General features: G+C 36.0%; 1 protein-coding gene across 3 annotated transcripts in view; it reads left to right on the forward strand.

Annotated features, from left to right (window-relative positions):
• The window catches only part of BABAM2 (BRISC and BRCA1 A complex member 2), a 158681-nt gene that overhangs the window by 41007 nt on the left and 103907 nt on the right, over positions 1–13767 (forward strand). For all 3 annotated transcript variants that reach the window (XM_042813017.1, XM_042813025.1, XM_042813008.1), the window contains 2 exons: positions 3714–3908; positions 7633–7707. In XM_042813017.1, the coding sequence (XP_042668951.1) occupies positions 3714–3908; positions 7633–7707 (270 nt within the window). The remainder of the gene's footprint in view (positions 1–3713; positions 3909–7632; positions 7708–13767) is intronic.

The following is a 13767-nucleotide window of genomic DNA, read 5'->3' on the forward strand; positions in this document are numbered from 1 at the left end:
GCCATGGAACACAGAAACACTGGAAGCTCGTTTTGTTCTTCTTGTGCTTTAAGTACTTTAAAATATTGTTTTGTACAAAAACGGTGTTGGCCAGGGTTGGAAAACAGGCAAAAAGCAGAAAATGAAGGAAGCAGGCTGCTGCTCCTTTTTTTTTTTTTTCCTCTGAAGTCTTTAGTTTAAGATATTACTTAAAACAACTTCCAAAGGCTACTTGTGTAAGCAATACTACACTGCTGAATAAAATATTATTTAGAACATTTTTAAAGAAAGAGGTCAATTTACTGTTGCAAGAGCACATTGAATTAAGTGACAAATCTTTGCGTGTTCTCAGGAGATTCATTACAGTGCTGAAACCGTAGTGATTAGGACATTCTACAAAGGATCAACCTGACAAATATCAAATTCTGCTTCTGTTATATTTCTGTCTGTGCTATAGATAGCTGCTTTCTTTGTCTCTGACTTCAAAAATAAAGGAAGATTAAAGAAAGTACTATTTGAAGCTGTGGAAGAACAATACAGCTTGTATTTGGGACATGATGTTGAAATTGAGTTATAGTAAAATGGCTTAAAAAATACTTTCAGGTGAAAGAGCAGTGCTTAGGACAAATGCCACTTCAAATTAGGTAAAAAGATTTCATATTTAAGTCATATTCAAAAGAGTTTTGGTTTAAAATTTATGAATTCAGATCTGAAAAGAACATTTCTAAAAAGTTTTTAAAAAAAAAAAAAAAAAGACCAGAAAAGTAATGGCCAATAGGCAGTTCGCAAGTATCTTAATAATATAATTCTAAAGTTAAAAAATAATGTGTATTTAAATCAGAACTTGTTAGAGAAAATTTGTGTATTTTCTCTGTATTTACTGTTGCATTGAGAATGGATTGGAATTGGCATGCGTACTTGGTGGATTGTTAGTTAAGTTTTCCTCAGGTGATCTGTTCTTAGAACCAATTCATACTTAGTTTGACTCCATGGTTGCTGAACGAAGGGCATTTAGTAAAGATCCTAGAGCCACATAATTCATTTTAATTCCTTCAACTGCGAAGCGTCAGCGCTGTTTTGATGCAGCGTTCTTGAACTCTTTGAAGAAAGCAATAGTTCAGTTCCACGTAGGACAAATAACAATGGATTTCCTCTTACTCTTTTTTTGTTCTGTAGTGTAATATTATTTAAAAAACAAAAGGTACAGTTGCATTTAGGTCGGTTATTAAGATATTGTTGGTCATTTCCTTTGACAGAACATTTCCATTGTGTTCTAGCAATGTCATTAAGAGGAAAGGTTATTCTCACTTGTCTGGCTGATATCAATACATACTGGCATATTACATCCTCTGGCTTTCTGGAAATGCTTTATTTGAGCAGGAGCTTGGGAACAGGAAATTTAAGGTTATACACATCTAGTTTTAGGCTGTACTATACAAAATGTGTTTCCTAGAAGACACTATCTACCTTAGAGATTTTCTCTAGTGTTTTTTTTAGAATTGAGTAAATTTAAATGGTTGGGAATAAATTTTTTTTCAAGCTGCAGATGGAAGAAAGGGTAGAACAAGGCTTTCAGTCACTCATTGGTATGGATGTGAGAAGCTTACAGGAGCCTTATTGCTATCTCATTGTATGAGAACTGTTGAGTCATGGCCTGAACCACTGATTGAGCAGCTGGGGAAAGGACCCAGTCAGCCTTGGGAGTGCAGGTGAAGGCAATTCAAGTGTGGGACCAGAAGGGGTGGAGCCTGGCTGCACCTCTTCTAGACCTCATTTAAGGGCTGGCTGCCACTGGGGAAGGATCTCTTTCAGAAGATCTCTTCTTGGTGGAGCTTTTCCTTGTGAACCTAGAATCTTCTGCTATGAGTGAGCAATCTTCTTCCCTTCCTTTGTAGCACCTTTTTTTTTTTTTTTTTTTTAATAGTGTCATCACACCTTTGTTGTGGTACCTTTCCCTTTGTATTGGTCTGTCTGATTGCTACACTCACACATTTACCAATTACCTTGGTCTGTAATATACATTTTGAGTTAGGGTGATGCTGATATTTGCATTCTATAGTATCCTTTCTGTCTAGGAGGGAAAGGATAGTACTCTTTTGTAGAGTTGTATCTTATAAGTGATGATGCTGAAACTAAGAAAGCCGTTTTGATAGCATCTTAATATATTTGACTTCAGAGACAAAGCAATAAGAAGTTGTGAAAAGAGAGCAAGGAAATCTTGTCATCATGTGCATATAATGAAGTCCATACAAAACTATGCCAAAGGGTTACACTCAAGTCAACAGAAATAAGAGTAGTTATAAGCCTTTTGAAATTAAATGGCTGCATCATCAGATGTTAGGTTAAAAGTAGTTTCTGTTGTAGAGCTGAAGGTGCAGAGTGAAAAGTATCAGAAGGTAAAACTTGTAACTTTCTTTTTGGCTCAGAAGATGGAGTCTTTGCTTGAAAGGTTCTCTGTTTCAATTTATCTTTTTGTAAAATAAATAATTGCACATAAAATTGCAGAAGAACTGGGATTGGAAAAAGCCTGCTCAGACAGAGTTGAATAAGGTGATTGTCCAGGACTGCTTCCAGTTTGGTTTTGAGTATACCCAAGACTCAACAAGCTCTCTGGGCAGCCTGTTCCTCTTGTATTTATTAAGTCTGGTTATAATATTACGCAAAATATTAATAGCTTTTATATTTTTGGGGATGTGTTTTTATCCAGTTTCATTCATGTAGTTATGCTCAACAGCTGACCAAAGGCTGCCTGACTGTTAATGTGCCCTGAGCTTATATCAAGACCCATTGAGGACATAAGTACAAAGCATATGGCAGTCTGGAGTTATCCTGTGGTTTTTATGTTGGAACTGTCTTATTGTTCTATTGGCATGGAGTGAAGAATGAGCTTCCATTTGACATTAACACGTACCCATTGTAGGTCAATCAGAAGCAGGCACATACACTGATGGTGTTAGATATCGCTAATAAAGCAAAACCTTTCCACTTAAAACTTAGTTTGCAGAGAAGACTGGTCTAAGTGAGTTCAGAGTGGATGCACTGAGAGGCTGTGACTGTTCTGCTGACGCAGTTGCTTTCAAATGTATTAATATTTATTTCTTGTGTTTCTTGATATATAGTCAACTTGTAATAAATTTGCCAGGCAGATGGAAGAGATTTCTGTATGGATGTCATTTGTGTTAAGGGAATGAATCAAGGCAGTGAAGAGACTGTCCCGGTGAAGCAGGGCATAAAGTTGAGTCAGTTTGCCATGTCACTGTCAATACAATTTGAGTAATTAGTTTCCATTGTTAGTGTCATCTTGGCATAGTCACTTGGCTGTTTCTTGAGTTAGATACTGTTCAGGGTTATGCTTAATCTTATCATCGTATGTTCTATATCAGTTTTCAGTTTTTTTTAATTCAGACTTTTCAAGTCCCCAGATTGGGCAGTGTAATTTTGGGGAAGAATGGAATGGTCATTTGAGCGTATCTATGCCTAGTAGCAGCTCCATTATCTGTTTTTTGGTAGGTCACTATATGGGCTCTTATTTCACATTAAGGCGTGCTTTTGCTTTTCAAACTGTTTTCCTTCCAAAGCATGATATAACCCTTCCATTTATTCTGAAGATTTAATGTTAAGCTTTGACACCAAACTTCCAAATGTGTATTTACCTCTGATTTCGGTATGGAGGAGAAAATTCTTGTCCTATTGCTGGAAATGAATTCAGTCTCTGTTCTTTTAAAATTCAACAGAATTTGGCTTCTTGGAATCCTTCAAATCCTGAATGCCTCCTGCTTGTTGTGAAAGAGCTCGTGCAGCAGTATCATCAATTTCAGTGCAGCCGATTACGTGAGAGCTCACGTCTCATGTTTGAGTATCAGACTTTACTTGAAGAGCCCCAGTATGGAGAAAATATGGAAATCTATGCTGGCAAAAAAAATAACTGGGTAAGCTATTAAGAATTGCTGCTACAATGCTCTTTGTGATCCTTTAATTTTAGTAAATGACATTTCTTGGTTTAGAAAACCAGGTTGTTTGTGTGCATCTCCTTGCTTTATTTCCAATGAACACAACTTATTTCACTGAGCTGCCTTTCCTGTACTCTCGGTTTTGTCCTTTTCAATCATTCCATTACCTTGCTTGAACTAAATTTTGAGGTGAGCAAATCTTTTTTCAACCTACTGTTAGTTCATCTGATTTGGGGATGAAGTGATAAACTTTTGAAAAGCCTGTGATATTTACGGGGCAGGATAACTGCACTGGTATGACACCCTGCTCAGGCAAATCAGCTCTGCTTAGAACTAGAATGTATTACTGTGTTTCCACGTTAAGGTTGAGCAGATTTAATTGGTAGTTGCCGTTGCCTGTATCGCACCGCAGCTTATCAGACATGAGTTGTTCCAGGCACCTAAATAGGTGAGGGAAAAAAAAAAAGACTGATTTCCTGCAGGATCGGAGGAGGTGAGATGGGCTAGAGGCAGTGATTTTGTAGGACCATGTCTTCGCATGGCACTCAGGCATAAAACTGGCTCATCTATTTCCTGAAATTGCATCCTTTACATGGGCAGTGTGCCATGCCATCTCCACCTTGTAAGTGGAGATTATTGGCAATGTAGACATCTGGGTTGGTGTGCAAGTTAACTACTTATTTATTTGTTAACTCTGCTGTGTTCCCCATTAATAGTGTTTTTATCACTGGAATTTTGGAGTAAGTTATATCAGAAAATACATAATAGTGCTTATGCTGGACACATACCCATCTTACTTTCAGCAGCAGTGTAATCTTGATGCATATTATTTTTGAGGAGCAATATCTGACGAAATAGATGTAGTCTGGAAATGAAATTCCAGCACTTGTTTTATCACAGACTAGAATTCACCTTTGTCACTTTCACTGTCCTTAAGTAACAGATGACATGAGGATTTACAGCTCACTAATTGTACTAATTTTACTTGGCTTTATTCTTATCAGAGAATTTTAGATCTCTGTTTCTAAATCAGTATGTTTTTTCTTAAGTGTTATTTTCTGTAGCTGGCATCACAAGCAACTCGCCACATCTGTAAATATCATCAGACAGTTTTACTGAAGTGCTTTCTGTACCATACTCAGATTTTATTGTCGCTTTTGGCAGCTGCCAAAAGTTGTAGTGAAGATTGTAGAAAACTTTTTTTTTTCCTCCTTCTGGAAGAACTGTCTGCTGAAGTCTTTGGATTCTTTCCCCAGTCCTTTGTGACTTTGAAATGTTATCTTAATTTGGCATTGAAATGTTGTCTAAACTTAAAATATTCAAATAAAATAAATCTCAAAGACATTTTGAGGCAAATTCTTTCAATTATTTCAAAGCTATGTAAGGTTTCTGTAGCATGTGCTTTGTTTTCAAAGTTTGTATTCTCTATCAAGAAGATCTCAAAGGTCTCATTTGAAAAATCTGTAAATATATTACCTGCATTATGGAGGCTTCTTTGTGAGTGTCTTGAAACACAAAACTATGAAGCTCATCTTTGTTCCCCTTCATATCCTTTACAATTCTCTTGTTAGTATTGACAATTGGTGCAATACCAGCATTTCTCAGAATCGAGAGGTAACTAACAGTGTGTTACTTCCTTTGCCTAGAACTCATGAAAACTCTTGCTGTTGCTGTCTCTAATGAACTGGTGCTGGTTCAACAGACTTGCGAAATAATCATCTATGAATGCACGTTGCATAGTGTTGTGAATGTAATTATCTTACGTGCATGAATTAATAAATATACATTTTTTTTAAAAAGGAGGCCTGAGTTGTTGTGGCCCAAATTGGAACAGAAATTTGCTTGTGTACGTCTAGTTTCCTGAAGTGACCTCCAAGACCTGTGACAGAGACAAACTGCTATTTAGTGTGGTGGCTTCATGTTGGCAGAGTTCCATCTGATGCAGATGCTCATTAACTACCTGAATCTAATCTCTCTGTGTTATGGCCAGAAGTACGTCTGACTTCACCGTATGCCTGTCAGCAGCTGGCAAGGTTTGGGTAGTTGAGCAATTTGGGCAGGGGCTGCTCTCTGTGAGTCCAGAACCTCTCTGGGAGTACTACATTGCAACACAATCTTAATTGAATGACATAAAAGATCTGGCCTGCAAGCCCTGATGTACTTTCATGCCATGAAGCAGCTGATGTTTTGATCAAAGGCCATTTATTTGTTCAGCGTTCACTCGCAGTTCATCAGACTTAGTCTTCAACCAGAAATCACTTTCTAGATTTTTCTGGCAAACGTTGTATGACATCTGCTTTGGAAATGAGGTCCAGACAAGAATTGCTGTCTATAATATCAGTTTTGGTCTGATAAAATACCAAGTGCCCCAACTGATGTCAAAGCAGTCTTTGTGCTGCTTGCACAAGAAGTCATTTACTTCTGTAGGTTGTTGCTGCTGCTCCATTTTATAGAAGGACTACTTTTGTTATTTCAGGTATATCCCAGGCTTCTGCCTGCCTGAAGACACAGCTGTGTCTGCAATAAAGATGATTCTATTTAAATGTAGAAATGTATTTACATTTAAACTTCTAATGACAATTGTAATATAAAATTTAGCTATAGAAAACTATTTTTGGGGAATAGTGAAGTAGTACGTATATAGATTACTGTGGCAGAATAAATATTGAATATTCACACAGCTTTGATTTGTCCCCTTGCCTCTTAAAATGAGGTATTATATTTAAGAAATTGGATGTCATTGTAGAAATAAATAGAAAATGTATGCAAAAATAAGATAGTGTTAGAACTGAAAAAAGGAACTTTTCTCAAGATTCTGGGCTGAGTTGTAAAAAAAATAAGTGTTTAATGCTTTTTGCACAGCTAAGTCAATGTAATTAACAAATATAGCTGCTGTTTGTATATCCTGTATGTATGCTTTACTGAATTCCAGAGTAAGGATGGCAAAAAATTAAGGCAGAGAAAATCAGACATTTGTTTTTTCAAAAAAGAGCCAACTTCACTGCTTGATAACCAGGTGGACAAAGTCTGGTTTTAAGGAAGTGTATGAAACAGAAAGGAAATCCTTTCCATTTCCTTTGCATACACTTTATGCAAAAAAACCTTCAATGTGCAGGGGACGCTTGGCAGATTTTCAGTAAACAGTTGTGTAGGTGTTAAGAACCACGTATCTCTGAAAAGAAATGACAGAAAGCATTCTAGCTCATTGTTGTTGTTGTTTTTTTTGTCTATGTTTGTTGAGGTCTCTTCTGAGCCATTCTTACCTTACCCAAGTCTTCTGTTACGTGAATCTGTGATGTTTGTGAAGATGCATGTATTTTGTCTCTATGCTCTCAAAACTTTGTCATTTCCCTTCAGTCCGTTTGCAGGTCTCACTGAACCAGAAATGAGACCAGACAAGGCAAATTTGCGTTTAGAACCTAAGTGTAGTCAGATTTTTGTCATGTACGTTGTTGCATTCCGACTAATTGTTAGCATATTGGCAATGATGTTTTATGGTCTTAGAGTGTTTTTGTAATGCCTGTGGAATCTGTAAATTTTCTTTTCATCTTCAGTAATTTCATTGAGAAATGCTGTTTTAAACCTCAACCCTTCTGTTTGGTATGAGCTCTTACGTGTTTTCTGGTTAATATGCCGTTCTCAGAATGTTTACTTTGTAGCTCTTTGGACACTTGCTCTCATTAGTCTTATGGTTTTTCCACAGACTGGTGAATTTTCAGCTCGCTTCCTCTTGAAGTTGCCTGTAGATTTCAGCAATATTCCTACGTATCTTCTCAAGGTAAAATGAATGTTTAAGTTGCCAGTATTTGTTGGGAGAATACGAATTATTGAAATGTTCTTAGTTACTATTTTGACGTTACTGCCCTCCTCCTCTTCAAGAAGTTGAAAATGCAATTTCTAAACCTAGTTGGATTATATTTTGGAAATACGGCATTAAACATACTGTTGTTTGCATTCTGCTTTACCAAATAATAAACATATTTGTCACTCTGATGGACACTGTGGAAGATTGTGTGGAATACCAATATTATCTGGAATTTTTGGTGAACAATCAAATTGCACCAGTAATCTTGATGGTAAAAGCAGACAAATTCAATATGCCACTTCTTAACAGGGATTGAAAACAAATACTTATCACAAAATCTGAACGTATTGGTGTTTACTTTGCTTCATTCAGTTACAAAAAACACTGAATTGAAAAGACACTTCAATTTTAACAAGGATTTAGGACAGTGAAATTTTGGTGCGTGTAGAAAGAGTATTTCTCTATTTGCTAGCAAAGGGAAAAAAGAATTGTGACAAACTACTAACATGGAATAATTTGAAATGAGTGGTTTTCACAGCAGGCGGACATCGCTCTTTCAAGCAGTTACAGTGGAAGCTCATCATAAGGTCAATGTTATTATATGAAGACAAAACAGTGAGAGATCTATTATTAACGTTAGAATGAAGTGCCAGAACAAGATTTGAGTCTGCTGATGTTAGGAGCAGAGATCTTTCTTTAAACTGCATGTCTGACTCCTCAACTTTTTACTTTTAAATTTTTGGAAAGGAAAATAGCTTCCTATTGTTTAGCAGCTAATGCATTGAGAAGAAAATGTCAGTGTAGATCTTGTTAGCTCCTCTTCATCTTTTTGTTACAAGTCTCCAGCTATTGTTAGCTCACAGTTGCAAGCGTGAATCTTCAGCGATTCTCCAAATAATGTATCTTGAGCTAAAAACCATGAAAATAAACAGATATAGCTGTAATCTAGCTGAAATTCTGTAGTGTAAGAGCAGTACCCTGTGATCTCTAACTTTTGCAGAATACCCACTGAGTAATACCTGTTCCTGATTTTACTCAAAAGCCTCCAACTATTTTCAGTTCCTTGCTTTGTTCATCATAGCAGCACTTGTAGCTTCTGTTGTTCATCAGAGCCTTCTCTACTCACTGGATGGGTGGACAGTCAGGTGTAAGAGGATTGGCAAGGCCTTGCATTTTAGAAGGATGCAGCAACGTATTTATGATTGGCTTCTGAAAGGCTCTGTGGAAAAAAGGAGGTTGTCAAAGGCTAACACAAACTGTACTGTCTGCTCCTTATTGAGCACTGGAGTGCCATGTTTTCCAGGATCATTTTAAAACTGATGAAGAATTTCAGGATGTGTACAGCCAGTGTATTCCCTAGCTTCATTCACATAGCTTGCTATGCCTCAGTTTAGCCTTGGAGGAAATGAAACAATTTGGGGCTGGAAGGTGTTGTGTGAATTGCTGAAGTGTTATCATGTAGGAATTCTGTGATAGAAATAGGTTTTGTTTCTTAAGGAGTAGCATTTTAATATGTGTTAATTCACCGTTTCTTACCTTACTCACCTGCCCCTAAATGGTTGTTGCCACTTGCATTAAGCAAGGTTGATTTTTTTGTGAATCTTCCACCTCTGCTCCCTAGGGTGTTATTCACCCCGAGTACTGAATGATTCAGTAGTCTTAAGTACAATGTGTTTGTTTGTATGTGTTTATAGACTGTGTGATGTGAAAACATATGCACCAGAGGTAGCAGAATCAAAGTTTCCCAGTCTACCTTTATTTTGACCTTTCTAAAATCTTAATGTCTTAGTGTTGCAGTTTTATTAAGTGAATGTGTTTTTGTATGTAATGTCCTGTTTGTTTGTTGTTGTTCTTTTGAAATAACAGATTCTTTTTGATGGGTAATATGATGAAATCCTTAGGTTTCTTAGACTTCTAATTTGCAAACTAACCGATTAACTGTCTGTGTTAGATGAGAAATGTTTAGTCTGGATGAATAGCCACAGGAGAAGAAATGCAGTTTTATTTCAGTAGTGTTTGTTGACAGCAAAGAAAGGTTTGACTCAGGCTCTCACATTGATTTTGACAAACTGCACTCAGTAGCAGGCATGGATCTACAACAGATCCCTATTGCCTTTAATGCCCTGTATTCTGACATTATTAGCTGTATCAATGTCATCTCATATGGCAGCAATGTAAATGTAGATAGTTGAGATAGTTAAGCTCCAAGTAGTCCAAATTTGAAAAGGTATTTTTAAAAAATGTATTTTCTCTCAAGCTATACAAGTCTGCCTTTCTATTTTTATTTTTACTTTCTTTTAATGAGATTTTTGACATAAACAGATTTGTAGCTTTTGTAATATAATCAGAATTCATTTGCTACGCATCTGCTGGTTATGTTGGCACCAATGCTGCTTGCAAAATTATGGTGCATGGTAGAGCATCCATTGATGCAGAGGAAGCAATTGTCAATGTATTATCCTGAAAGGTGGAAGAGCAGTCAGTAACTGAAGGCTGTTAGTGCATTAATGTCAGAACTAGTGCAGAACTAAATGCTGTTTCAATCATGTTCTAGTCTACAACCAGTCTTATAATCTGCAGTACCTTCTCTGTAATGATTTATGCAGTTCAAATCCATGTTATACTTTCTCTGCCATGAGTTTGTAATATTTAATTAATGCTACTTGTATTAAAATCTGGTAACCATTATTCTTGCCTCATTAATCCTAGTAACCCATTGATTTGCAATGCTCCTGTGAAGTATTTGTCAATTTCATTAGTTAATCACACGAGAAATATGACTTTAAAGCTTTATATAATAAAATTCAAGTTTGAATAAGCTGTTCTAATGCTCTGTAGCTTTACAGAATCTTTGCAACTCTTGAAAATACACTCCTCATTCTTCAGATCTTCTTCTATCAGTTTTGTACTGTCGGTGGTGAGAATATTTGCATTACCTTATGATGAATAAAAATTTTATTTTTAGTTTAGTTGTTAGCATTTGAAAAGCTGATTTACCAGGTTATTTTAATTTTTTTTTCTGCATTATATTTAAATTTCAGTTAAAATGTGCACATTTTCTATGAAAAGTAGCTGAGTCCATGAAGAACAAGAGTGATTGAGAGAGCAGCACGGAGTACAGCATCTTCCTTTGAATTCTTAAATTCTACTCAGTGTTCTTCAGATAGAATTTATTAGGAAGCAAAATGGCAGTTTAATAATGGCTGTGGCAGATAAATCTCTATTCATACGTTTTCTTGGCATACCCTTAATGCAGGAAACAAAAATAACATACTTCATTATCCATGCTGACCAATCAATTAGCAAGGAATGTTAGTTTACAGTGTAAATGCGTGTCTGGGCAAAGACGCATTTTCATGTTGTTTTTCCACTTTACAAAATTATACCTTCATACAAGATTTAAATGCAGACCTTTGTATTGACTTTTTCTTACATAAATCTGTTTGACATAAATTAAAATTGTAAGCATCAAACTACAGAGTCAAGCTGGTGGCTCAAACTGCTGCATGGTTCATTACTGAGCAGCCTTTCATTAAGGTTCTCTTGTTTGAATCTGGCTCTCCTTCAGGAAAATATTTACATCCGTATCTGTTTACTCATATTTTCCCTTTCCATTCTTTGAAGTGAGATTTTTGATCAGCACTCATTTTGACTGAAATTCTTTTCTTTTGGCTGCAAATTTTGCTATAGTAATGGTGAAAGGAACTTTTCACTGTTTGTGTAGTTTCATAGTTTTGATCAGTTACAGGGACTTGTGTTATCGTAGTGATAAGGCATTAAACATCACTAGCTTAGTAATTTCCTAACTGTTGTGAATTATGTGACTGTAACATGGTTGCTGAAAATGAGTGGACTGCCAAGCATGTTGCTGGTTATGCGCTAGAAAACAGGACGTTTAGGTATTTTTATTCTTTTGTTTTTGAGATTTTAATTTAATAGTAAATGCCCTGATTACCGACTCCTCCTTACATGTGATTTTTAATGTATTGATTTTCTTCCTATTTTTATGTACATGGTGTTGTGCCCTGGTGAATAGCCAATATCTGGACCAATTCAGCCATGATGCTGCAGCCAGTAACCTTCCAATAATGTCTTATTATTCAAGTGTAAAGGGAATGCACAGAGTGAACGTAATTTCTTTTTTTTTTCTTTTTGTAGAAGGCTTTTTCTAATACCAAACTTTTTTTTTCTGAAGAGATTTTTTGTGATGACCACTGTATTCATTGCATATCTTTCAGAACTGAAGCAAGTAACAAACATTGTCTAGACACATTGCCAGGGGCAAAATAGTTGTGTATAAGCCTGTCAATGGAAAAGGTTCAAACTGAAAGATAAGAACGTATTTGTTTTTCCTTATTGTGATTTCATCATTTAGTAAGTCTGTTTAAGACTTCAGTGCAACCTCTGTGTATCATGTAGACCAAATTCCAGATGCTGGAGAAGTCTGTAATGCAAGCATATGTTTGAGAAATCAGCTGGAGTAGACAACAAACAAAAAGTACAATATGCAGGATTAGAGGAAACTTTTTCTGGACAGGTTTGTTTTTACTATTTTGATTTAGCAATTGATTGTGGTTTAGACTTGACAGCATTTAACCTGTATGTTACATTGCTGCAAATAACAAAACACAAGTGTATTTGTGTACAACGTAGTAACCATGCTGTTTAACCCAATTTTTTGAGCTAAAAAAAAAATTAGCTTGTATTGTAGACTTTCTTTTAAACTTAATTTGATTTTTGTTGCAAGCTGTCTTAATGAAATCTGATGTTTAGTGTCACAAAGTCAGTGGCAAGGAATTAGTCTCCAGATTCTGACTTCAATTTTTTACACTGCCCTCTTTCACCCTGAGCTGCCTCTCAAAATAGCATCAAACATTATGCAGTGGATACTATCAGCATACCTTGCCTTAATGTAGGTGATGGACCTGTATGTCTTCTGAAGCTTGTCATGTCTGTGGAGCCAGCTGTCATTTTACCTGTTTTACAAATAAGGAAACTGACAGGTGGATAAGACTTGTGGGTAACCCTGAGGTAGTGTGTAGTTCTCATACTTCACAATACTTTGACCATGCTTTCCATAGTAGCTTTATAAGCTGATACAGACTGCTAATAATCTTTTCCTACTTAAAACTAGATGACAGAAGCATAAATTTAACTCCCAAAATTGCTTTCCTGATCTTAGGACATAGCGTAAGCATTCTGAGTGAATACAGGAGTTTCACTAGGAGGTGTCAGTATGCTATACAGTAGAATACTTATTACTTATAAATTACTTAAACTGAATATCGAAACGTCAAAGATTGTTTAGATTTCTTCTGTTAATAGTTTAAAGGCCAACTTTATAGCATGTGATTATAATGAGCCATTGAGATTTTAGATTAGAAATAGGTCTGTGCAAGTTAGTACTGGCAATGTTTGAAACAGAACAGTTTGTAGTAGCTGAAGCCAGTAAATCATACAATCTAGACGCCATGAAAATGAATGTAACCTGTGTGTGGAAGGCATTTATCAAGTAGAGATATCATTGATGCTTGCCTCTAAGAATCCATCCTTGTAGTCTGCTCCCAAAAATCTGCACTTTTGCTGCCCACTTTTTTCACCAAAAAGTACTAAATGGAGTGCCTTCAAGGAAGTGTTTGCTTTTCTCAGTATCAGTGTACTGTCCTGTTGCCAGAAGCATACAGACTCCAAGCAGAGGGGCTTATGTAGTGTGTGAGATAAAAAATATTGTAATTAAAACAAACAAACAAACCAGTATTGCAATAATTTTTAAAAATTATCCAGGTCATGGAGTGTTTCAGGCAGTTTAAGAAGCTGTAACATCAGAAGTGATTTACTGGTGATAAAGTATTTTTAACTGTTTGCTTTTCCGTAATAGCTTGAAAACATCCTATGTTTTAGTTGTGAAGGCTTTTTTTTAATGTATTTATAGGGATGTTTCAGAGTTTGCTGTTGGTAAAAACTGTAAAGTTGTACTTATTCTACTGTATAAAACCATTATGCTACTTTTATTACTGCAGTCCAATTGTTAAC

The sequence above is a fragment of the Centrocercus urophasianus genome, unplaced genomic scaffold (genome assembly GCF_019232065.1).
Source record: "Centrocercus urophasianus isolate 14NV4802_14NV808 unplaced genomic scaffold, USGS_Curo_1.0 seq_10, whole genome shotgun sequence".
NCBI classification, from domain to species: domain Eukaryota; kingdom Metazoa; phylum Chordata; class Aves; order Galliformes; family Phasianidae; genus Centrocercus; species Centrocercus urophasianus.